At 42.9% G+C, this 26,930-nt stretch overlaps 1 protein-coding gene across 3 annotated transcripts in view; it reads right to left on the bottom strand.

Annotated features, from left to right (window-relative positions):
* Positions 1–427: 427 nt before the first annotated feature.
* The window catches only part of robo1 (roundabout, axon guidance receptor, homolog 1 (Drosophila)), a 397,432-nt gene continuing 370,929 nt past the window's right edge, over positions 428–26,930 (bottom strand). For all 3 annotated transcript variants that reach the window (XM_090223910.1, XM_036964908.2, XM_090223911.1), the window contains exons 24-29: positions 26,505–26,747; positions 23,343–23,854; positions 23,013–23,177; positions 4,964–5,239; positions 4,596–4,789; positions 428–4,283 (exon numbers count right to left, since the gene is read on the bottom strand). In XM_090223910.1, coding sequence (XP_090080036.1) covers positions 4,269–4,283; positions 4,596–4,789; positions 4,964–5,239; positions 23,013–23,177; positions 23,343–23,854; positions 26,505–26,747 — 1,405 coding nt within the window. In that variant the 3' untranslated portion in view covers positions 428–4,268. The remainder of the gene's footprint in view (positions 4,284–4,595; positions 4,790–4,963; positions 5,240–23,012; positions 23,178–23,342; positions 23,855–26,504; positions 26,748–26,930) is intronic.

Genomic DNA, 26,930 nt, shown 5'->3' with positions numbered 1-26,930 from the left:
GGGAAAAATGACATTTTGGGATTAGTGAATCCTCGGTATGTAGGGCTAACAATAGAGTAATAGCCTTTTTAATGAGATACAACCAATACGCAGAACAACAACACTCATGTCCCTTAGAGAACACAGCCTGCTCACTACCCTTCAACTAAACTGCATCCAAACAGCTGAATGAACAGCACAAAAGTTGCCTTCAAATGATGCCACTCAATGTGGTCTGGCCTGTAGTGCAGCTAAGAACCTGTGTTAGCAGTAGCAGTGGCCGACTCAGGCGTCACATCCACTCCAGAGCTCAGGCCTTTCTGTTTGTATTTGATCTTCAAGTGTAGCGAGGAGAGCTTCAGTGAGAGAGAAGCCCCAGAGGACATCTTAGGGAACATCCCATGTCCTTCTGATATCATAAAAAAAGAAAGAAAAGGAGGGAGCGCTAGCAGTTTGAACATTTTTTATTCATCTTTTTTTTTTTATATTATTTTGCATTTTCGCTTTACGAAACAAATGTTTGCAGATGTCGTATGAATAAACAACAGAACCCTCTCTCCTCAGAGAAGGGATCCACCAACCACTCCCTTCTCTGGAAAATAGATTCTTCTTGTCCAATGGCGGCCTCTCCCGATTCACAAGGTGTCGCCCATTTTCTGTATGTTACATTCTTTTAAGTGCATTAATAGACAATGTAACCGTTTGAAATAATGTGCAATGACTGGAACTACGGTCAATTCAAAAAGACATTTACATTGCTGCTATGACCCACAATAACTGTGTCTGTGTTGGGGGTCATCACACGAGCTAGCGTCAGAATCTGAAATGAGCCAATCATGACACAGGGAGTCTTTCAAACCACAGCCATCGTAAACAGCTTATCACCTTTACCAACATCATCATCAGGGTTAACAACTCTTTAGTCATACCTGTTTTCCTCCAGTAAGACAGGTTCATAGATAAAATGGTTTGAAATAAAGTTTAGTGATTGTGCTTTTAAAACCAAAGTAAAACAAATAACAAACATTGACAATGACCCCAAAATATAACAGTGCATTAGAAAAAGAACAATCCCAAAGTGGCACTTTCTTGGGGCGGCTAAATAATATAGCGATTTACAACATGGATGGAAAACGATAAAATAATTATATTTACTGGCATAATGAAATTATAATTCGCAAAATAAAACAAGGAAGACAAATTTGAAGTACGACAATGGATGCTATACAAAAGGACATTATGTGTACAGGTATATTTACAAGACAGTCCACCCCTCTGCTTGTAACTCATTTTATTACAGTAATACCTTGCTGTATGGGCAAGGCTTCCCACAGATCGTACAGAGGCAAGCCAAGTCGATCGTGTCAATACCTAGAGTCCACTTTTACTCCCTATTGCCTTTGAATAAAACATACACTACATGATCACAAGTACGTGGACACCTGTTCGTTGAACATCTAATTCCAAAATCATGGGTATTAATATGGAGTTTGATGCTATAACAGCCTCCACTATTCTGGGAAGGCTTTCCGCTACATGATGGAACATTGCTGCGGGGACTTGCTTCCATTCAGCCACAAGAGCATTAGTGAGGTCGGGCACTGATGTTCTGCGATTAGACCTGGCTCGCAGTCGGCATTCCAATTCATCCCAAAGGTGTTTGATGGGGTTGAGGTCAGGGCTCTGTGCAGGCCTGTCAAGTTCTTCCACACCGATCTCGTCAAACCATTTCTGTATGGACCTCGTTTTGCTCATGGGGGCATTGTCATGCTGAAACAGTAAAGGGCCTTCCCTAAACTGTTGCCACAAAGATGGAAGCACAGAATCGTCTAGATTGTAACTGTATGCTGTAGCGTTAATGTTTCCCTTGACTGGAACTAAGGGTCCTGAACAATGAAAAACAGCCCCAGACTATTATTCCTCCTCCACCAGATTTAACAGTTGGCACAATGCATTTGTGCAGGTAGTGTTCTCCTGGCATCCGATGCCAGATGGTGACGCGTGATTCATCACTCAAGAGAACGCGTTTCCACTGCTCCAGAGTCCAATGGCGGCAAGCTTTAAACCACTCCAGCCGATGCTTCGCATTGCGCATGGTGATCTTAGGCTTGTGTGCGGCTGCTCGGCCATGGAAACCCATTTCATGAAGCCCCCGACGAACAGTTCTTGTTCTGACGTTGCTTCCAGAGGCAGTTTGGAACTCGGTAGTGAATGTTGCAACCGAGTACAGAAGATTTGTACCCTCTACACGCTTCAGCGGTTCTGTGGGCTTTTGTTGCCTACCACTTCACGGCTGAGCCGTTGTTGCTCCCTAGACGTTTCCACTTAAAAATAACAGCACTTACAGTTGACCGGGGCAGCTCTAGCAGGGCAGAAATTTGACAAACTGACTTGTTGGAAAGGTAGCATCCTAAGACGGAGCCACGTTAAAAGTCACTGAGCTCTTTGGTGAGATTGAATGGCTGTGTGCTTGATTTTATACACTTGTCAGCAACAGGTGTGGCTGAAATAGCGGAAACCACTAAGTTGAAGGGGTGTCCACATACTGCTGTATCTACAGTACCAGGCAAACGTTTGGACACACCTACTCATTCAACAGTTTTTCTTTATGTTTACTATTTTCTACATTGTAAAATAATAGTGAGGACATCAAAACTATGAAATAAAACATATGGAATCATGTAGTAACCAACCTTTGCCTCGATGACAGCTTTGCACACTCTTGGCATTCTCTGAACCAGCTTCACCTGGAATGCTTTTCCAACAGTCTTGAAGGAGTTCCAACATATGCTGAGCACTTGTTGGCTGCTTTTCCTTCACTGTGCGGTCCAACTCATCCCAAACCATCTCAATTGGGTTGAGGTCGGTGATTGTGGAGGCCAGGTCATCTGATGCAGCACTCCATTGCTCTCCTTCTTGGTCAAATAGCCCTTACACAGCCTGGACGTGTGTTGGGTAATTGGCCTGTTGAAAAACAAATGATAGTCCCACCAACCGCAAACCAGATGGGACAGTGTATCACTGCAGAATGCTTTGGTAGCCATGCTGGTTAAGTCTGCCTTGAATTCTAAATATATCACAGACAGTGTCACCAGCAATCACCCCTACACCATCACATCTTCTCCTGCATGCTTCATGGTGGGAACCACACATGAAGAGATCATCCGTTCACCTACTCTGCGTCTCACAAAGACACTGCGTAGGGACCAAACATTTCTAATTTGGACTCATGTCTATTGCTTGTGTTTCTTAGCTCAAACATGTATCTTATTCTTATTGGAGTCCTTTAGTAGTAATTCGCCCATGAAGCCCTGATTCACGCAGTCTCCTCTGAACATTGATGTTGACATGTGTCTGTTACTTGAACTCATTGAAGCATTTATTTGAGCTGCAATCTGAGGTGCAGTTAACTCTAATGAACTTATCTTCTGCATCAGAGGTAACTCTGGGTCTTCCTTTCCTGTGGCAGTCCTCATGAGAGCCAGTTTAATCATACCGCATAATGGTTTTTGCAACTGCACTTTTCCGGATTGACTGACTTTCATGTCTTAAGGTAATGATGGACTGTAATTTCTCTTTGCTTATTTGAGTTGTTTTTGCCATTATATGACCTTGGTATTTTACCAAATAGGGCTATCTTCTGTATACCACCCTACCTTGTCACAACACAACTGATTGGCTCAAATGCATTAAGAAGGAAAGAAATTCCACAAATGGACCTTTAACAAGACACAGCTGTTAATTGAAATGCATTACAGGTCATGATAGCTGGTTGAGAGAATGCGAAGAGTGTGCAAAGCTGTCATCAAGGCAAGGGTGGCTACTTTGAAGAATCTAAAATCCCAAATAAATGCAGATATTTTTAAACACTTTTGTGGTTACTACATGATTCCAGTGTTATTTCATAGTTTTAATGTGTTCACTATTATTCTACAATGTAGAAAATAGTAAAAATAAAGAAAAACTGAAATGAGAAGGTGTGTCCAAACTTTTGACTGGTACTGTATATAGTGTATCTGCTAATGAGTATCTTGCTTTGGATTCAAGTACCACTCTTTTATCCTCTGGCATTTTTTTTCTTCTGTAAAATGGACATAGAAAATTATCAATTAGAAAAAAAATTGGTCTGTTTTCCAGGTGTTTAGAAACACAATTGATGTACAGTATTTGTCAGCAAACATGATGGTGAGATACTGAGATATTTAAAATGGACAGAGGAACGATCACGGCATTCCTCTTCTCGGAAACTTCATTCTGGAAACAACTTCCTGTTCATCCCTTCTAGTAGTTCAGGTCTCCACCATCTGAGGAGAAGGACAACACAACAGACATTTCAACGAGCATCAAAATATATACACAGCATTTCAACGAGCATCACAATATATACACAGCATTTCAATGAGCATCACAATATATACACAGCATTTCAACGAGCATCACAATATATACACAGCATTTAAATAAGCATCAAAATATATACACAGCATTTCAACAAGCATCACAATATATACACAGCATTTCAACAAGCATCAAAATGTATAGACAGCATTTAATCTAATCGGCCAATACTGAATCTGCAGTAACACTATGAGTTGGCCAGTCGGCAAGCACTGTACCTCTAAGTCATCGTCTCCTGGCTGGAAGGCCCCCATGTCGTTGGGGATCCTGCGAGCCCCCGGCCCCCCCTCTCCTCTCCGCCGGCCCCCTGAGCCCCGGGAGGACATAGAGCTGGAGGAGCTGGGGTCCCTGTCTCTGGGACTGTGGACCGTGGGGAAGGAGGGGCGGCTGTAGGGCAGGATGTCCTCTGGTCCTGGGACAAAAGAGGAGAGAGGACACACTGAGAACTTATGTCCTTCAACACAATACATATAGCTATTCACAATCTAAAGTTGCACTATCAGAGCGGCATGTCTACAGAGCAGAAAGAACAATATACTGCTAGGTTAAATGCCACTAGTTCCATGTCCCTAGGTCTTCTCTGTACCTGGGTGTTGGCGTGCCTTGGTGCTGCCCCCCTCCTGTTTGTTCCCTTTCCCTGCACGGGGGATCTTCTGTCTGTCCTGGGTCTCCCGGCGCTCTGAGGAGCTGGTACGGGGGTCCGATCCCTCCCGCGGCCGGTACCCTCCTCCTGAGTCCCCTCTCCTGTCCCTGCCCTCGCCTGCCTTGGGAGACATCATCCCCCGGGCCTCCAGGGCTGTCTTGGAGGGATGTGTGGGGGACTTGAGCCCCGCTGGAGGGGGGATGGGAGGAGGAGGCAGATCTGGAGGATAAACAAAAGGAAGAGGAGGACATTAGTTACTCAGTTGAAAATGTGTGTTAGGGTGTGAGATGGAAGATAATGAGTCAATGTGCTCTGGATTAGAGCCAGAGCCTAGCCATTAGAGCCTACCCATTAGAGCCTAGCCATTAGAGCCTAGCCATTAGAGCCTACCCATTAGAGCCTAGCCATTAGAGCCTAGCCATTAGAGCCTAGCCATTAGAACCTACCTATTAGAGCTCTACCCATTAGAGCCGAGCCAGTAGAGCCTACCTATTAGAGCCTACCCATTAGAGCCTAGCCATTAGAGCCTAGCCATTAGAGCCTAGCCATTAGAGCCTACCCATTAGAGCCTAGACATTAGAGCCTAGCCATTTGAGCCTACTGTGTATACACATACTGACCAAGCAGAAGCACTCTGGACTGTACTGTGTACACACAGCCTGGGACGACAGATGGGAAACAGTGGGAAGATAAGGGGTAATGGCAGGCAGAGAGGGAGAAATGGAATTTGGAAGGGAGGGAGGGAGGAGTGAAGGGAAAGAGGTGAGAGAGGGGAGGAAGTGAGAGAGGGGACAAGGTGAGAGAGGGGACGAGGTGAGAGAAGGGACAAAGTGAGAGAGGGGGGGAAGTGAGAGAGGGGAAGAGGTAAGAGAGGGGACGAGGTGAGAGAGGGGACGAGGTGAGAGAGGGGACAAGGTGAGAGGGGGGACAAAGTGAGAGAGGGGACAAAGTGAGAGAGGGGAATAAGTGAGAGAGGGGAAACGGGAAAGAGAGAAGAAAGGAGAGAGAGATGGAGAGAGAGATGGAGGAGAGAGAGATGGAAGAAAGAGAGAGATGGAGGAAAGAGAGAGAGATAGAGGAGAGAGATGGAGGAGAAAGCGAGATGGAGGAGAGAGAGATGTAGTAGAGAGAGAGAGAGATGGAAGAGAGAGAGGAGGAGAGAGATGGAAGAGAGAGAGGAGGAGAGAGAGAGATGGAGAGAGATAGAGGAGAAAGAGAGATGGAGGAGAGAGAGATGGAGGAGAGAGACATGGAGAAAGACATGGAGGAGAGAGAGTGATGAAGGAGAGAGAGTGATGGAGAAGAGAGAGATGGAGGAGAGGGTTAGCAGAGGGGAGCGTGACGGTCAGCAGCTGGCTCTCTTTCCCGCTCCATTTCCCCTGTCGATGAATCAATGCTGTCTGTCCTTGAGTCATTATTCATATGAGCCTGACTGGTGGGCTGCCTAAGCGCTCACACCTCTACAGACACACACACACACAAACAAAACACGCTGCCTGAGAAAAGCCTTGTCTGCTCCGCTTGCGATCGATATCTTTTCATCTTTTAATCAGAGGCCCATTTGAGGGATGGCTCAGCTCTGTGGGCCGGCACGGTCCATAATCCACACAGGATTACAAAGTTAATAAACATAGCAACAGGCCATTTCCACCACTCACACCCAGCATCCCAACGCCCCTCACACCCAGCATCCCAACACTGCTCACACCCAGCATCCCAAGTCCGCTCACACCCAGCATCCCAACATCGCTCACACCCAGCATCCCAACACCACTCGCACCCAGCATCCCAATGCCGCTCACACCCAGCATCCCAACACCGCTCACACTCAGCATCCCAACACCGCTCACACCCAGCATCCCAACACCGCTCACACCCAGCATCCCAACACCGCTCACACCCAGCATCCCAACACCGCTCACACCCAGCATCCCAACACCACTCACCACCCAGCATCCCAACACCGCTCGCACCCAGCATCCCAACACCGCTCGCACCCAGCATCCCAACACCACTCACCACTCAGCATCCCAACACCGCTCATACCCAGCATCCCAACACCGCTCACACCCAGCATCCCAACACCGCTCGCACCACACCGCTTGCACCCAGCATCCCAACAACGTTCGCCACCCAGCATCCCAACGCCCCTCACACCCAGCATCCCAACACCGCTCACACCCAGCATCCCAACACCGCTCACACCCAGCATCCCAACACCGCTCACACCCAGCATCCCAACACCACTCACCACCCAGCATCCCAACACCGCTCACACCCAGCATCCCAACATCGCTCACACCCAGCATCCCAACACCACTCGCACCCAGCATCCCAATGCCGCTCACACCCAGCATCCCAACACCGCTCACACTCAGCATCCCAACACCGCTCACACCCAGCATCCCAACACCGCTCACACCCAGCATCCCAACACCGCTCACACCCAGCATCCCAACACCGCTCACACCCAGCATCCCAACACCACTCACCACCCAGCATCCCAACACCGCTCGCACCCAGCATCCCAACACCGCTCGCACCCAGCATCCCAACACCACTCACCACTCAGCATCCCAACACCGCTCATACCCAGCATCCCAACACCGCTCACACCCAGCATCCCAACACCGCTCGCACCACACCGCTTGCACCCAGCATCCCAACAACGTTCGCCACCCAGCATCCCAACGCCCCTCACACCCAGCATCCCAACACCGCTCACACCCAGCATCCCAACACCGCTCACACCCAGCATCCCAACACCGCTCACACCCAGCATCCCAACACCACTCACCACCCAGCATCCCAACACCGCTCACACCCAGCATCCCAACACCGCTCACACCCAGCATCCCAACACCGCTCGCACCCAGCATCCCAACACCGCTCACACCCAGCATCCCAACACCGCTCACACCCAGCATCCCAACACCCCTCACACCCAGCATCCCAACACCGCTCACACCCAGCATCCCATCACTCCTCACACCCAGCATCCCAACGCCCCTCACACCCAGCATCCCAACACCACTCACACCCAGCATCCCAACACCGCTCACACCCAGCATCCCTGAATCACACACTGTAGGAACTTTTTACACACTCGGGGGCTAAAGGGGTTGCCGGTGTGTTTTGTCTGTGTCGCTTAGACCAAATCAGGAAGGTCTAATACACTTTCCTGAATATCCCCCCTCCCCCACACATACGCACAACACACACACACCTCCTGAATACACAGTGGGTCAGTCAATATCATAGGGTGGAAAAGCTTCTTTCATTTCTCCCCTGCTTGCTACCTCCGTCAGGATCTGATCAATGCCACTGTCTGTGAGATATAGCCCACTACAGGAGGAGGAGGAGGAGAGGAGAGGACAGCCAGGCAGATTTATGGACACATGGAGGTGAGGAAAGAGGCCAGGTTTCAATGGCAGGGCCCGTATCCACAAAGCATCTCCGAAAAGGTCCTAGGAATTCTGTTAAGACCTGTTATAAGACTTCAAATACCCCCAGCTCAGAGTGGGTTTTAGGAGGATGTTAAGACAGTGCTCAGACAAACACCGCTCAGACAAATCCTGAGCCAGGAGTAAAATCAGTTCAGAAACGTTTCTCAGCTATTCACCACAGATTGAGGTAACGCAAAGGAAGGATAGTGATGACGGATATTGACCAACTTGTAAATCATTGACCAACTTGTAAATTATTGGGAATAACCAATCACGCTGTGAACTCACAGTGATTGTGACTGTACATCAAATGTTGCAATGGTAAAAAGTTTGATATCATTTTCGCCTGACATGATCACTCTGCCTAATTCTTGATTAATATGTTTGCATGCGTAACCTTTTCTTTTTTTTACCAATTCTGATATTTGTAATAATGTGATAGGGATAATGCAATGAATCATACAGTATAAAGGTTGTTAAGTAGAATTCTGATATTTGTAATAATGTGATAGGGATAATGCAATGAATCATACAGTATAAAGGTTGTTAAGTAGAATTCTGATATTTGTAATAATGTGATAGGGATAATGCAATGAATCATACAGTATAAAGGTTGTTAAGTAGAATTCTGATATTTGTAATAATGTGATAGGGATAATGCAATGAATCATACAGTATAAAGGTTGTTAAGTGGAATTCTGATATTTGTAATAATGTGATAGGGATAATGCAATGAATCATACAGTATAAAGGTTGTTAAGTGGAATTCTGATATTGGTAATAATGTGATAGGGATAATGCAATGAATCATACAGTATAAAGGTTGTTAAGTAGAATTCTGATATTTGTAATAATGTGATAGGGATAATGCAATGAATCATACAGTATAAAGGTTGTTAAGTGGAATTCTGATATTTGTAATAATGTGATAGGGATAATGCAATGAATCATACAGTATAAAGGTTGTTAAGTGGAATTCTGATATTTGTAATAATGTGATAGGGATAATGCAATGAATCATACAGTATAAAGGTTGTTAAGTGGAATTCTGATATTTGTAATAATGTGATAGGGATAATGCAATGAATCATACAGTATAAAGGTTGTTAAGTAGAATTCTGATATTTGTAATAATGTGATAGGGATAATGCAATGAATCATACAGTATAAAGGTTGTTAAGTGGAATTCTGATATTTGTAATAATGTGATAGGGATAATGCAATGAATCATACAGTATAAAGGTTGTTAAGTGGAATTCTGATATTTGTAATAATGTGATAGGGATAATGCAATGAATCATACAGTATAAAGGTTGTTAAGTGGAATTCTGATATTTGTAATAATGTGATAGGGATAATGCAATGAATAAAGGTATAAAGGTTGTTAAGTAGAATTCTGATATTGGTAATAATGTGATAGGGATAATGCAATGAATCATACAGTATAAAGGTTGTTAAGTGGAATTCTGATATTTGTAATAATGTGATAGGGATAATGCAATGAATCATACAGTATAAAGGTTGTTAAGTGGAATTCTGATATTTGTAATAATGTGATAGGGATAATGCAATGAATCATACAGTATAAAGGTTGTTAAGTAGAATTCTGATATTTGTAATAATGTGATAGGGATAATGCAATGAATCATACAGTATAAAGGTTGTTAAGTAGAATTCTGATATTTGTAATAATGTGATAGGGATAATGCAATGAATCATACAGTATAAAGGTTGTTAAGTAGAATTCTGATATTTGTAATAATGTGATAGGGATAATGCAATGAATCATACAGTATAAAGGTTGTTAAGTAGAATTCTGATATTTGTAATAATGTGATAGGGATAATGCAATGAATCATACAGTATAAAGGTTGTTAAGTAGAATTCTGATATTTGTAATAATGTGATAAGGATAATGCAATGAATCATACAGTATAAAGGTTGTTAAGTGGAATTCTGATATTTGTAATAATGTGATAGGGATAATGCAATGAATCATACAGTATAAAGGTTGTTAAGTAGAATTCTGATATTTGTAATAATGTGATAGGGATAATGCAATGAATCATACAGTATAAAGGTTGTTAAGTGGAATTCTGATATTTGTAATAATGTGATAGGGATAATGCAATGAATCATACAGTATAAAGGTTGTTAAGTAGAATTCTGATATTTGTAATAATGTGATAGGGATAATGCAATGAATCATACAGTATAAAGGTTGTTAAGTGGAATTCTGATATTTGTAATAATGTGATAGGGATAATGCAATGAATCATACAGTATAAAGGTTGTTAAGTGGAATTCTGATATTTGTAATAATGTGATAAGGATAATGCAATGAATCATACAGTATAAAGGTTGTTAAGTGGAATTCTGATATTTGTAATAATGTGATAAGGATAATGCAATGAATCATACAGTATAAAGGTTGTTAAGTGGAATTCTGATATTTGTAATAATGTGATAAGGATAATGCAATGAATCATACAGTATAAAGGTTGTTAAGTGGAATTCTGATATTTGTAATAATGTGATAAGGATAATGCAATGAATCATACAGTATAAAGGTTGTTAAGTAGAATTCTGATATTTGTAATAATGTGATAGGGATAATGCAATGAATCATACAGTATAAAGGTTGTTAAGTGGAATTCTGATATTTGTAATAATGTGATAAGGATAATGCAATGAATCATACAGTATAAAGGTTGTTAAGTGGAATTCTGATATTTGTAATAATGTGATAGGGATAATGCAATGAATCATACAGTATAAAGGTTGTTAAGTAGAATTCTGATATTTGTAATAATGTGATAGGGATAATGCAATGAATCATACAGTATAAAGGTTGTTAAGTGGAATTCTGATATTTGTAATAATGTGATAAGGATAATGCAATGAATCATACAGTATAAAGGTTGTTAAGTAGAATTCTGATATTTGTAATAATGTGATAGGGATAATGCAATGAATCATACAGTATAAAGGTTGTTAAGTGGAATTCTGATATTTGTAATAATGTGATAAGGATAATGCAATGAATCATACAGTATAAAGGTTGTTAAGTGGAATTCTGATATTTGTAATAATGTGATAGGGATAATGCAATGAATCATACAGTATAAAGGTTGTTAAGTGGAATTCTGATATTTGTAATAATGTGATAAGGATAATGCAATGAATAAAGGTATAAAGGTTGTTAAGTAGAATTCTGATAATATAGACGTTATATATCACGTTGCATCATCTTTACTGACACAATAAAAGTTAAAGAGATTCTCTGCTACTTTTGTATACTTTTTAGCCAGCAGTTCTGAAAGTAGAGGTCACGAGCCAAAAGTGGTCCCCGAAAATGCCTTACCATCTCTCTCTCTCTCTCTCTCTCTCTCTCTCTCTCTCTCTCTCTCTCTCTCTCTCTCTCTCTCTCTCTCTCTCTCTCTCTCTCTCTCTCTCTCTCTCTCTCTCTCTCTCTCTCTCTCTCTCTCTCTCTCTCTCTCTCTCTCTCTCTCTCTCTCTCTCTCTCTCTCTCTCTCTCTCTCTCTCTCTCTCTCTCTCTCTCTCTGCAGTCTATACCAACATGTAGGGGGTTCACTACAGCATTTATCAACATGTGGGGGGTACACTACAGCATTTATCAACATGTGGGGGGTACACTGCAGTCTATATCAACATGTAGGGGGTACACTACAGCCTATACCAACATGTAGGGGGTACACTACAGCATTTATCAACATGTGGGGGGTACACTACAGCCTATATCAACATGTAGGGGGTACACTACAGCATTTATCAACATGTAGGGGGTACACTACAGCATTTATCAACATGTGGGGGGTACATTACAGCCTATATCAACATGTGGGGGGTACACTACAGCCTATATCAACATGTAGGGGGTACACTACAGCATTTATCAACATGTGGGGGGTACATTACAGCCTATATCAACATGTAGGGGGTACACTACAGCATTTATCAACATGTGGGGGGTACACTGCAGTCTATATCAACATGTAGGGGGTACACTACAGCATTTATCAACATGTGGGGGGTACACTGCAGCCTATATCAACATGTGGAGGGGGGGTGTACACTGCAGTCTATACCAACATGTAGGGGGTACACTACAGCCTATATCAACATGTAGGGGGTACACTACAGCATTTATCAACATGTGGGGGGTACACTGCAGTCTATATCAACATGTAGGGGGTACACTACAGCATTTATCAACATGTGGGGGGTACACTGCAGCCTATATCAACATGTAGGGGGTACACTACAGCATTTATCAACATGTGGGGGGTACACTGCAGAACTGAAACATTTTGCAGGTTTCCCTACTTACAAAGCATGTAGAGGTCTGTCATTTTTATCATAGGTACACTTCAACTGTGAGAGACGGAATCTAAAACAAAAATCTAGAAAATCACATTGTATGATTTTTAAGAGTACAGTATATATCAATATGTGGGGGGTACATTACAGAATATATCAATATTTAGGGGGTACACTACTGTATATAGCAACATGTGGGGGGTACACTACAGTATATATCAATATTTAGGGGGTACACTACCATATATATCAATATGTGGGGGGTACACTACAGTATATATCAATATGTGGGGGGTACACTACTGTATATAGCAACATGTGGGGGGTACACTACAGTATATATCAATATGTGGGGGGTACACTACAGTATATATCAATATGTGGGGGGTACACTACAGTATATATATCAATATTTAGGGGGTACACTACAGTATATATCAGTATTTAGGGGGTACACTACAGTATATATCAATATTTAGGGGGTACACTACAGTATTTATCAATATTTAGGGGGTACACTACAGTATATATAAACATGTGTCTTGCCCTCCTTCACTCAGAGTGTGCACAGACTGGTAAACGACCTGCGTTATTACAGATTGTGTAACAGCAGCCTTCCCACAGGCACTGTCAAGCTATAGCACATCGCCCACTCCAAACAGTTCAGATTTTCAACAACAGATTTACACTACAGTATATAGCAATATTTAGGGGGTACACTGCAGTCTATATCAATATGTGGGGGGTACATTACAGAATATATCAATATTTAGGGGGTACACTACTGTATATAGCAACATGTGGGGAGTACACTACAGAATATATCAATATTTAGGGGGTACACTACCATATATATCAATATGTGGGGGTGGGTACACTACAGTATATATAAATATGTGGGGGGTACACTACAGTATATATCAATATGTGGGGGGTACACTACAGTATATATCAATATTTAGGGGGTACACTACTGTATATAGCAACATGTGGGGAGTACACTACAGAATATATCAATATTTAGGGGGTACACTACCATATATATCAATATGTGGGGGGTACACTACAGTATATATCAATATGTGGGGGGTACATTACAGAATATATCAATATTTAGGGGGTACACTACTGTATATAGCAACATGTGGGGAGTACACTACAGAATATATCAATATTTAGGGGGTACACTACCATATATATCAATATGTGGGGGTGGGTACACTACCATATATATCAATATGTGGGGGTGGGTACACTACAGTATATATCAATATGTGGGGGGTACACTACAGCCCTAGCCCCTCCCACTAGGACCTTCACATACAGTATTTCATCTTCCTCTGTTCTTTCCTGGTAAGAGGACTAGCCCTTAGACCCTAACTTCTATACCCTAGCCCTTAGACCCTAACTTCTATACCCTAGCCCTTAGACCCTATCTCCTAGACCCTAGCCCTTAGACCCTAACTCCTAGATCCTAGCCCTTAGACCCTAACTCCTAGATCCTAGCCCTTAGACCCTAACTCCTAGAACCTAGCCCTTAGACCCTAACTCCTAGACCCTAGCCCCTAGACCCTAACTCTCTCATCTCTTATCACCTCTCACCTCCTCTGTCATTTCTTTCCTCCCCTATCACCTCACTCCTCCCCTATCACCTCTCTCCTCCCCCATCACCTCTCTCCTCCCCCATCACCTCTCTCCTTCCCCATCACCTCTCTCCTCCCCCATCACCTCTCTCCTCCCCCATCACCTCTCTCCTCCCCCATCACCTCTCTCCTTCCCCATCACCTCTCTCCTCCCCATAACCTCTCTCCTCCCCCAAAACCTCTCTCCTCCCTCATCACCTCTCTCCTCCCCCATCACCTCTCTCCTCCCCATCAACTTTCTCCTCCCCTATCAACTTTCTCCTCCCCTATCACCTCTCTCCTCCCCCATCACCACCATCACCTCTCTCCTCCCCATCACCTCTCTCCTTCCCTAACATCTCTCTCCTCCCATATCACCTCTCTCCTCCCCATCACCTCTCTCATCCCCCATCACCTCTCTCCTCCCCATCACCCTCTCTCCTCCCGTATCATCTCTCTCCACCCCATCACCTCTCTCCTCCCTTATCACCTCTCTCCTCCTCCATCACCTCTCTCCTCCTCCATCACCTCTCTCCTCCTCCATCACCTCTCTCCTCCCCCATCACCTCTCTCCTCCCCCATCACCTCTCGCCTCCCCCATCACCTCTCGCCTCCCCCATCACCTCTCGCCTCCCCCATCACCTCTCGCCTCCCCCATCACCTCCCCCATCACCTCCCCCATCACCTCTCTCCTCCCCCATCACCTCTCTCCTCCCCCATCACCTCTCTCCTCCCCCATCACCTCTCTCCTCCCCCATCACCTCTCTCCTCCCCCATCACCTCTCTCCTCCCCCATCACCTCTCTCCTCCCCCATCACCTCTCTCCACCCCAATCACCTCTCCGTCACTCACCCCGCTCCCTCGCTACAGGACACGGCAATAACTTCCAGATGAAAACCATTCAGATCAAATCCAATCCGTGACCAGACCAGACTGATAGACAGACAGCCAGGGCTGGAGAACTGTCTGTCTCCTCTCCTCCTTACTCCTCTCAGACACACATAGGGAACAAAGAGGGGAAGTGAGGGAGGAGGGAGGAGACGGAGGGAGCTGGAGGAGAGCAGAGTGAGGGGTGGAGAGATTACTTCAAAGGGATGGGTTGGGGTGGAAGGCAGGATAGAGGGAAGGAGGGATGGAGGGGAGGAGAGGAGGAGGGGCTAGAATTTGGTGCAGTGATAGCTGGTCTGGCTCAGAGAGGGGCTGGATATTAAATCTCCCTGTCAAGCGCTTCCAAACACACAAGGACATCTCACAGTAAGAGGAGAGCCAGCTCCACACACACACACACACACACACACACACTCACACACTCACAACACACACACATATGCACGCATGCACACACACACACACACACACACACACACACAAACACACATCTATCCACACACACACACACACACACAAATTCCATTTGCAAAAGCTAAATCCCAGAGGAGTACATAACTAAAACGTCCAGTTTTGTTGTAACACGTGGGGCACACATTAAACAATCAATAACCTTAAAGTTGACATACTTCACTTTGACAAGGATAAGCATATTCCTGGTGCTGTGCGTTGTTACTCTGTAGTTGGTCCCTGCCTTGTTTATTCCTGGCTCCTGGAGTGGAGGACAGGGGGCCACTTCAATAAGCACCTGGGTTAATTTCATTAGTGGCTAGCTGGAGAGGAAGACATCCCAGTGTCAGCAGCAGCAGAACGGGCTGGAGCTGGACCGTAGTCCCCTGAAACAGACCCCCTCCATTCTACCCCAGTCTGCTCTGCACAGCTGCAGATTGGAAACGATGCTTGGCGTGCATGCACACACACAAGAGGAGAATGATTAAAGCTCTGACTTATGACACACTCACACTCACTCACTCCTGGACACTGCGTCTCAGACAGGCACCATATCATATATCACATGGGTGGGGCTGGGTAGTGAGGTATTACAGTAGTAGGGGACTAGAATACAGATGGATCCATAGCACAGCTCCAGTTCTCATTATGAGGTATTACAGTATTAGAACACTAGAATACAGATGGATCCATGGTACAGCTCCAGTACTCATTATGAGGTATTAGGGGACTATAATACAGATAGGATCCATGGTACAGCTCCAGTCCTCATTATGAGGTATTAGGGGACTATAATACAGATGGATGCATGGTACAGCTCCAGTCCTCATTATGAGGTATTACAGTAGTAGGGGACTAGAATACAGATGGATCCATGGTACAGCTCCAGTTCTCATTATGAGGTATTACAGTATTAGAACACTAGAATACAGATGGATCCATGGTACAGCTCCAGTACTCATTATGAGGTATTGCAGTAGTAGAACACTAGAATACAGATGGATCCATGGTACAGCTCCAGTACTCATTATGAGGTATTGCAGTAGTAGAACACTAGAAAACAGATGGATCCATGGTACAGTTCCAGTACGCATTATGAGGTATTACAGTAGTAGAACACTAGAATACAGATGGATCCATGGTACAGCTCCAGTACTCATTATGAGGTATTACAGTATTAGGTGACTAGAATACAGATGGGTCCATGGTACAGCTCCAGTACTCATTATGAGGTATTGCAGTAGTAAAACACTAGAATACAGATGGATCAATGGTACAGCTCCAGTACTCATTGAGGTATTGCAGTAGTAGAACACTAGAATACAGATGGATCCATGGCACATCTTCAGTACTCATTATGAGGTATTACAGTATTAGGTGACTAGAATACAGATGGATCCATGGTACAGCTCCAGTACTGATTATGAGGTATTACAGTATTAGGTGACTAGAATACAGATGGATCCATGGTACAGCTCCAGTACTCATTATGAGGTATTACAGTATTAGAACACTAGAATACAGATGGATCCTTGGTACAGCTCCAGTACTCATTATGAGGTATTGCAGTAGTAGAACACTATAATACAGATGGATCCATGGGACAGCTCCAGTACTCATTATGAGGTATTACAGTATTAGGTGACTAGAATACAGATGGATCCATGGTACAGCTCCAGTACTCATTATGAGGTATTACAGTAGTATAACACTAGAATACAGATGGATCCATGGTACAGATCCAGTACTCATTATGAGGTAGTACAGTATTAGGTGACTAGAATACAGATGGATCCATGGTACAGCTCCAGTACTCATTGTGAGGTATTACAGTATTAGATGACTAGAATACAGATGGATCCATGGTACAGTTCCAGTACTCATTATGAGGTATTACAGTATTATGTGACTAGAATACAGAGGGATCCATGGTACAGTTCCAGTACTCATTATGATGTATTGCAGTAGTAGAACACTAGAATACAGATGGATCCATGGTACAGCTCCAGTACTCATTATGAGGTATTACAGTATTAGGTGACTAGAATACAGATGGGTCCATGGTACAGCTCCAGTACTCATTATGAGGTATTGCAGTAGTAAAACACTAGAATACAGATGGATCAATGGTACAGCTCCAGTACTCATTGAGGTATTGCAGTAGTAGAACACTAGAATACAGATGGATCCATGGCACATCTTCAGTACTCATTATGAGGTATTACAGTATTAGGTGACTAGAATACAGATGGATCCATGGTACAGCTCCAGTACTGATTATGAGGTATTACAGTATTAGGTGACTAGAATACAGATGGATCCATGGTACAGCTCCAGTACTCATTATGAGGTATTACAGTATTAGAACACTAGAATACAGATGGATCCTTGGTACAGCTCCAGTACTCATTATGAGGTATTGCAGTAGTAGAACACTATAATACAGATGGATCCATGGGACAGCTCCAGTACTCATTATGAGGTATTACAGTATTAGGTGACTAGAATACAGATGGATCCATGGTACAGCTCCAGTACTCATTATGAGGTATTACAGTAGTATAACACTAGAATACAGATGGATCCATGGTACAGATCCAGTACTCATTATGAGGTAGTACAGTATTAGGTGACTAGAATACAGATGGATCCATGGTACAGCTCCAGTACTCATTGTGAGGTATTACAGTATTAGATGACTAGAATACAGATGGATCCATGGTACAGTTCCAGTACTCATTATGAGGTATTACAGTATTATGTGACTAGAATACAGAGGGATCCATGGTACAGTTCCAGTACTCATTATGATGTATTGCAGTAGTAGAACACTAGAATACAGATGGATCCATGGTACAGCTCCAATACTCATTATGAGGTATTACAGTATTAGAACACTAGAATACAGATGGATCCATGGTACAGCTCCAGTACTTATTATGAGGTATTACAGTATTAGAACACTAGAATACAGATGGGTGCATGGTACAGCTCCAGAACTTATTATGAGGTATTACAGTGTTAGAACACTAGAATACAGATGGATCCCTGGTACAGCTCCAGTCCTCATTATGATGTATTGCAGTAGTAGAACACTAGAATACAGATGGATCCATGGTACAGCTCCAGTACTCATTATGAGGTATTACAGTATTAGAACACTAGAATACAGATGGATCCATGGTACAGCTCCAGTACTTATTATGAGGTATTACAGTATTAGAACACTAGAATACAGATGGATCCATGGTACAGCTCCCGTACTCATTATGATGTATTGCAGTAGTAGAACACTAGAATACAGATGGATCCATGGTACAGCTCCAATACTCATTATGCGGTATTACAGTATTAGGTGACTAGAATACAGATGGATCAATGGTACAGCTCCAGTACTTATTATGAGGTATTGCAGTAGTGGAACACTACAATACAGATGAATCCATGGCACAGCTTCAGTACTCATTATGAGGTATTGCAGTATTAGGTGACTAGAATACAGATGGACCATGGTACAGCTCCAGTACTCATTATGAGGTATTACAGTATTAGGTGACTAGAATACAGATGGATCCATGGAACAGCTTCAGTACTCATTATGAGGTATTACAGTATTAGAACACTAGAATACAGATGGATCCATGGTACAGCTCCAGTACTCATTATGAGGTATTGCAGTAGTAGAAATCTAAAATACAGATGGATCCATGGTACAGCTCCAGTACTCATTATGAGGTAATACAGATGGATCCAAAATACAGCTCCAGTACTCATTATGAGGTATTGCAGTAGTGGAACACTAGAAAACAGATGGATCCATGGTACAGCTCCAGTACTCATTATGAGATATTACAGTATTTGGTGACTAGAATATAGATGGATCAATGGTACAGCTCCAGTACTCATTATGAGGTATTACAGTATTAGGTGACTAGAATACAGATGGATCCATGGTACAGCTCCAGTACTCATTAAGAGGTATTACAGTATTAGGTGACTAGAATACAGATGGATCCATGGTACAGCTCCAGTACTCATTGTGAGGTATTACAGTGTTAGGTGACTAGAATACAGATGGATCCATGGTACAGTTCCAGTACTCATTATGAGGTATTACAGTATTATGTGACTAGAATACAGATGGATCCATGGTACAGTTCCAGTACTCATTATGAGGTATTACAGTAGTAGAACACTACAATACAGATGGATCCATGGTACAGCTCCAGTACTCATTATGAGGTATTACAGTATTAGAACACTAGAATACAGATGGATCCATGGTACAGCTCCAGTACTCATTATGAGGTATTGCAGTAGTAGAACACTAGAATATAGATGGATCCATGGTACAGTTCCAGTACTCATTATGAGGTATTACAGTAGTAGAACACTAGAATACAGATGGATCCATGGTACAGCTCCAGTACTCATTATGAGGTATTACAGTATTAGGTGACTAGAATACAGATGGATCCATGGTACAGCTCCAGTACTCATTATGAGGTATTGCAGTAGTAAAACACTAGAATACAGATGGATCCATGGTACAGCTCCAGTACTCATTGAGGCATTGCAGTAGTAGAACATTAGAATACAGATGGATCCATGGCACAGCTTCAGTACTCATTATGAGGTATTACAGTATTAGGTGACTAGAATACAGATGGATCCATGGTACAGCTCCAGTACTGATTATGAGGTATTACAGTATTAGGTGACTAGAATACAGATGGATCCATGGTACAGCTCCATTACTCATTATGAGGTATTACAGTATTAGAACACTAGAATACAGATGGATCCATGGTACAGCTCCAGTACTCATTATCAGGTATTGCAGTAGTAGAACACTAGAATACAGATGGATCCATGGTACAGTTCCAGTACTCATTATGAGGTATTGCAGTAGTGGAACACTAGAATACAGATGGATCCATGGGAAAGCTCCAGTACTCATTATGAGGTATTACAGTATTAGGTGACTAGAATACAGATGGATCCATGGTACAGCTCCAGTACTCATTATGAGGTATTACAGTAGTAGAACACTAGAATACAGATGGATCCATGGTACAGCTCCAGTACTCATTATGAGGTGTTACAGTATTAGGTGACTAGAATACAGATGGATCCATGGTACAGCTCCAGTACAAATTGTGATGTATTACAGTATTAGGTGACTAGAATACAGATGGATCCATGGTACAGTTCCAGTACTCATTATGAGGTATTATAGTATTATGTGACTATAATACAGATGGATACATGGTACAGTTCCAGTACTCATTATGATGTATTGCAGTAGTAGAACACTAGAATACAGATGGATCCATGGTACAGCTCCAGTACTCATTATGAGGTATTACAGTATTAGAACACTAGAATACAGATGGATCCATGGTACAGCTCCAGTACTCATTATGATGTATTGCAGTAGTAGAACACTAGAATACAGATGGATCCATGGTACAGTTCCAGTACTCATTATGATGTATTACATTAGTAGAACACTAGAATACAGATGGATCCATGGTACAGCTCCAGTACTCATTATGAGGTATTACAGTATTAGAACACTAGAATACAGATGGATCCATGGTTCAGCTCCATTACTCATTATGAGGTATTGCAGTATTAGGTGACTAGAATACAGATGGACCATGGTACAGCTCCAGTACTCATTATGAGGTATTACAGTATTAGGTGACTAGAATACAGATGGATCCATGGAACAGCTTCAGTACTCATTATGAGGTATTACAGTATTAGAACACTAGAATACAGATGGATCCATGGTACAGCTCCAGTACTCATTATGAGGTATTGCAGTAGTAGAAATCTAAAATACAGATGGATCCATGGTACAGCTTCAGTACTCATTATGAGGTAATACAGATGGATCAAAAATACAGCTCCAGTACTCATTATGAGGTATTGCAGTAGTGGAACACTAGAAAACAGATGGATCCATGGTACAGCTCCAGTACTCATTATGAGGTATTACAGTATTTGGTGACTAGAATATAGATGGATCAATGGTACAGCTCCAGTACTCATTATGAGGTATTACAGTATTAGGTGACTAGAATACAGATGGATCCATGGTACAGCTCCAGTACTCATTATGATGTATTACAGTATTAGGTGACTAGAATACAGATGGATCCATGGTACAGCTCCAGTACTCATTGTGAGGTATTACAGTATTAGGTGACTAGAATACAGATGGATCCATGGTACAGCTCCAGTACTCATTATGATGTATTGCAGTAGTAGAACACTAGAATACAGATGGATCCATGGTACAGCTCCAGTACTCATTATGAGGTATTACAGTATTAGAACACTAGAATACAGATGGATCCATGGTACAGCTCCAGTACTCATTATGATGTATTGCAGTAGTAGAACACTAGAATACAGATGGATCCATGGTACAGTACCAGTACTCATTATGATGTATTACATTAGTAGAACACTAGAATACAGATGGATCCATGGTACAGTTCCAGTACTCATTATGAGGTATTACAGTATTAGAACACTAGAATACAGATGGATCCATGGTTCAGCTCCAGTACTCATTATGAGGTATTACAGTATTAGAACACTAGAATACAGATGGATCCATGGTACAGCTCCAATACTCATTATGAGGTATTCCAGTATTAGGTGACTAGAATACAGATGGATCAATGGTACAGCTCCAGTACTTATTATGAGGTATTGCAGTAGTGGAACACTACAATACAGATGGATCCATGGCACAGCTCCAGTACTCATTATGAGGTATTGCAGTATTAGGTGACTAGAATACAGATGGACCATGGTACAGCTCCAGTAGTCATTATGAGCTATTACAGTATTAGGTGACTAGAATACAGATGGATCCATGGAACAGCTTCAATACTCATTATGAGGTATTGCAGTAGTAGAACACTAGACTACAGATGGATCCATGGTACAGCTCCAGTTCTCATTATGAGGTATTACAGTATTAGGACACTAGAATACAGATGGATCCATGGTACAGCTCCAGTACTCATTATGAGGTATTGCAGTAGTAGAACACTAGACTACAGATGGATCCATGGTACAGTTCCAGTACTCATTATGAGGTATTACAGTAGTAGAACACTAGAATACAGATGGATCCATGGTACAGCTCCAGTACTCATTATGACGTTCCACCTCATACAGTACTTTAGTGATGAATGAGCAGAGTGTGGTTCTGTACTGTACCTTCAGCGTAGGCCTCTCGTCTCTGGAGCCCTGGGTGGCTCGCTGCAGGGTGCTGCTTCTGCTTCTTAGGAGGCCTCTTATGCATGTTGGCCGTGCTCATGTTACTGTCTGTGGAAGGGGGGCTGCCCGGACGGTGGCCTGAGGGGGTCATTTGGTACTTTCGCGCTGAAGGGAAAGACACATTTGGTAAGGCACATGAAACCATGAAAAGGTTTTCCCCCTATCAAAGGGCTTGCAGAATAAGGGAATCATTTTGATTCAAAGTTAATGTGCTCATGATCTTGTTTTCTACTGTTCTTGATAAAGTAACATCACAATATATGTGCTTACCTCCGGGGCCTCCCTCCTGGCCTTGCGTGGGGTTGGGGTACTTGGCTACCTTGAGGCCTGCGTACTCCGCAGCAGCCGCCACGGCCTGGGCAAAGTCGGCATCTGTGAAGAAGGATCCGTCTGAGGAGCTGACGGCACTGGAGCGTCCTGATGAGGCGTTGTCCTCCTCGGAGGCTGAACCCCAGCCGTTGATCATGGAGCCCGTCATAGAGCTCTCCAGGTCCCCCACGCTGGAGGCTGGCGTCTGCTCCAGGCCCCGCAGCAGCAGCCTCCTGGTGTGCATCTGCTGGGGGTGGTGGGGGTGGTGAGGGTGGTGAGGGTGGGTGTGGTGGTGGTGCACCTTGGCCACCTCCGCGTCTGTCTTGTCCTCTTCCTCCTCTTCCTCCTCTTCCTCCAACATCTCCTCCTCCTCCTCCTCCATGCCATCTGTGTCCAGAGACATGGGGCTGGAGATGTAGCCGTAGGTGTGTGAGGGGGAGAGGGGCCGGGGAGGGGGGCTCACTACATGGCGTCTGAAACAGCAGGAGACATGTTCTTAATGTAGGGTATACCAAATCAATGAAATAAATTCAATTATAAATCACGACAGAATGTTTTGTACAGACATTAGTACAATGGGTACCATCAGTACTAATCCCTCTTGGATTTCTTCACTTTTTACTGTTTTGCAGAGTAAGATTAAAATTGATTTATTGTAAGTTTTTGTCAATGATCTTGACAAAAGATTACTGACAAATAAAACACTAATAGAACTTGATGAGATAAGTACAGGATGCATGTTTTAGTGCCTTGTTGCATACAGGATGCATGTTTTAGTGCCTTGTTGTGTACAGGATTTATATTTTAGTGCCTTGTTGTGTACAGGATGTATGTTTTAGTGCCTTGTTGTGTACAGGATTTATATTTTAGTGTCTTGTTGTGTACAGGATGCATGTTTTAGTGCCTTGTCTATAGGATGCATGTTGTAGTGCCTTGTCTATAGGATGCATGTTGTAGTGCCTTGTTGTGTACAGGATGCATGTTAGGGCCTTGTTGTGTACAGGATGCATGTTAGAGCCTTGTTGCACACAGGATGCATGTTGGAGTGCCTTGTTGCATACAGGATGCATGTTAGGGCCTTGTTGCGTACAGGATGTATGTTTTAGTGCCTTGTTGTGTACAGGATTTATATTTTAGTGTCTTGTTGTGTACAGGATGCATGTTTTAGTGCCTTGTTGTGTACAGGATGCATGTTTTAGTGCCTTGTCTATAGGATGCATGTTGTAGTGCCTTGTCTATAGGATGCATGTTGTAGTGCCTTGTTGTGTACAGGATGCATGTTAGGGCCTTGTTGCACACAGGATGCATGTTGGAGTGCCTTGTTGCATACAGGATGCATGTTAGGGCCTTGTTGCGTACAGGATGCATGTTTTAGTGCCTTGTTGTGTACAGGATGCATGTTTTAGTGCCTTGTTGTGTACAGGATGCATGTTTTAGTGCCTTGTTGTGTACAGGATGCATGTTTTAGTGCCTTGTTGTGTACAGGATGCATGTTTTAGTGCCTTGTTTCGTACAGGATGCATGTTTTAGTGTCTTGATGCGTACAAGATGCATGTTTTAGTGCCTTGTTGCATACAATATGCATGTTGTAGTGCCTTGTGTACAGGATGCATGTTTTAGTGCCTTGTTGTGTATATGATGCATGTTCTAGTGCCTTGTTGCAGACACTATGTATGTTTAGTGCCTTGTTGACTACAGGATGCATGTTGTAGTGCCTTGTTGACTACAGGATGCATGTTTTAGTGCCTTGTTGACTACAGGATGCATGTTTTAGTGCCTTGTTGTTTACAGGATGCATGTTGTAGTGCCTTGTTGCGGACACTATGTATGTTTAGTGCCTTGTTGACTACATGTTGCATGTTTTAGTGCCTTGTTGTTTACAGGATGCATGTTGTAGTGCCTTATTGCGGACACTATGTATGTTTAGTGCCTTGTTGACTACAGGATGCATGTTTTAGTGCCTTGTTGACTACAGGATGCATGTTTTAGTGCCTTGTTGTTTGCAGGATGCATGTTTTAGTGCCATGTTGAGTACAGGATTGTCACGCCCTGACCTTAGTATTCTTTGTTTTCTTTATTGTTTTGGTTATGTCAGGGTGTAACATGGGTGATGTATGTGTTTTCTCACTGTCTAGGGGTTTTATCAGTTTATGGGGTCGTTTACTATCTAGGTGTTTATGTATGTCTATGGTTGCCTAGATTGGTTCTCAATTAGTTTAATTGTTTATCGTTGTCTCTAGTTGGGAACCATATTTAGGCAGCCATCTTCTTTGGGTATTTCGTGGGTTATTGTCTGTCTATGTCTAGTTATCTGCACTATTTTTATATAGCTTCACGTTCGGTTTGTTGTTTTGTATAGTTTGCTAAGTGTTCTTCGTCTTCATTAAAATATCATGTATTCACATCACGCTGCGCCTTGGTCTCCTCCATTAAACAAACGTGACAAAAATTGCATGTTTTAGTGCCTTGTTGAGTACAGGATGCATGTTTTAGTGCCTTGTTGAGTAAAGGATGCATGTTTTAGTGCCTTGTTGAGTACAGGATGCATGTTTTAGTGCCTTGTTGAGTACAGGATGCATGTTTTAGTGCCGTGTTGAGTACAGGATGCATGTTTTAGTGCCTTGTTGAGTACAGGATGCATGTTTTAGTGCCTTGTTGAGTACAGGATGCATGTTTTAGTGCCTTGTTGAGTACAGGATGCATGTTTTAGTGCCTTGTTGAGTACAGGATGCATGTTTTAGTGCCTTGTTGAGTACAGGATGCATGTTTTAGTGCCTTGTTGAGTACAGGATGCATGTTTTGGAATATTTTTATTCTGTATATTTGATTCTGTATATTTTTCACTCTGTCATTTACATCCAATTTAACTAATTTATTTTATTATTTTTTTATTTTTTTAAAAATTGTATTACTTGTATTTTAGTTTACATTTGTAGAATATTATTTTAACTTTCGACATTATGGAGTAGATCAATGACAAAATAAATCACAATTAAATCTATTTCAATCCCACTTCGTATCACAATCAAATTGGAAAAAATCCAATGTTGGTGAATACTTATTATACGCACTGTATATCAGCCAATCAAAGTCCATTTCATCCAGTATAATGCCTTCCAGTACCTGCGTTCGTGTCCAGAGACCATGCTGTCTGTTGTGTCTTGGAGCATGGGTTGCAGCTCCTCCTGGGGCGAGGGGGTGAGGGTGGCTGTGGACTGGTGGCTATAGGACACCGCAGCGGGGGACGAGGCAGCACCTCTGACGGGTGGAGTGGGACCCCTCTCCATCTCCTCCTCCTCCTCCAGTTCGTCTGGCTGCAGGTACATGCGGGAGGGGGGCAGGGAGCACTGCATATCTGGGTCATAACTGTCAACACAGGGAAACACGCTGGTTAGTTGGATGTCACTCAATGTGATAATAACATTCATATATTGAACAATGTAGCTAGTACATATTCATGTTGTGCTGCTACCAAGGTAGACATGGAAAGGAAAAGGTTTGACATGTACCTAGCATTGATACACAATAGAACAAAAACCCTTAGGGTAG

Source organism: Oncorhynchus mykiss, chromosome 27 (genome assembly GCF_057628025.1).
Source record: "Oncorhynchus mykiss isolate SJ-2025 chromosome 27, ASM5762802v1, whole genome shotgun sequence".
Classification (NCBI taxonomy): Eukaryota; Metazoa; Chordata; class Actinopteri; order Salmoniformes; family Salmonidae; genus Oncorhynchus; species Oncorhynchus mykiss.
This window is presented reverse-complemented; position numbering and strand designations above follow the sequence as displayed.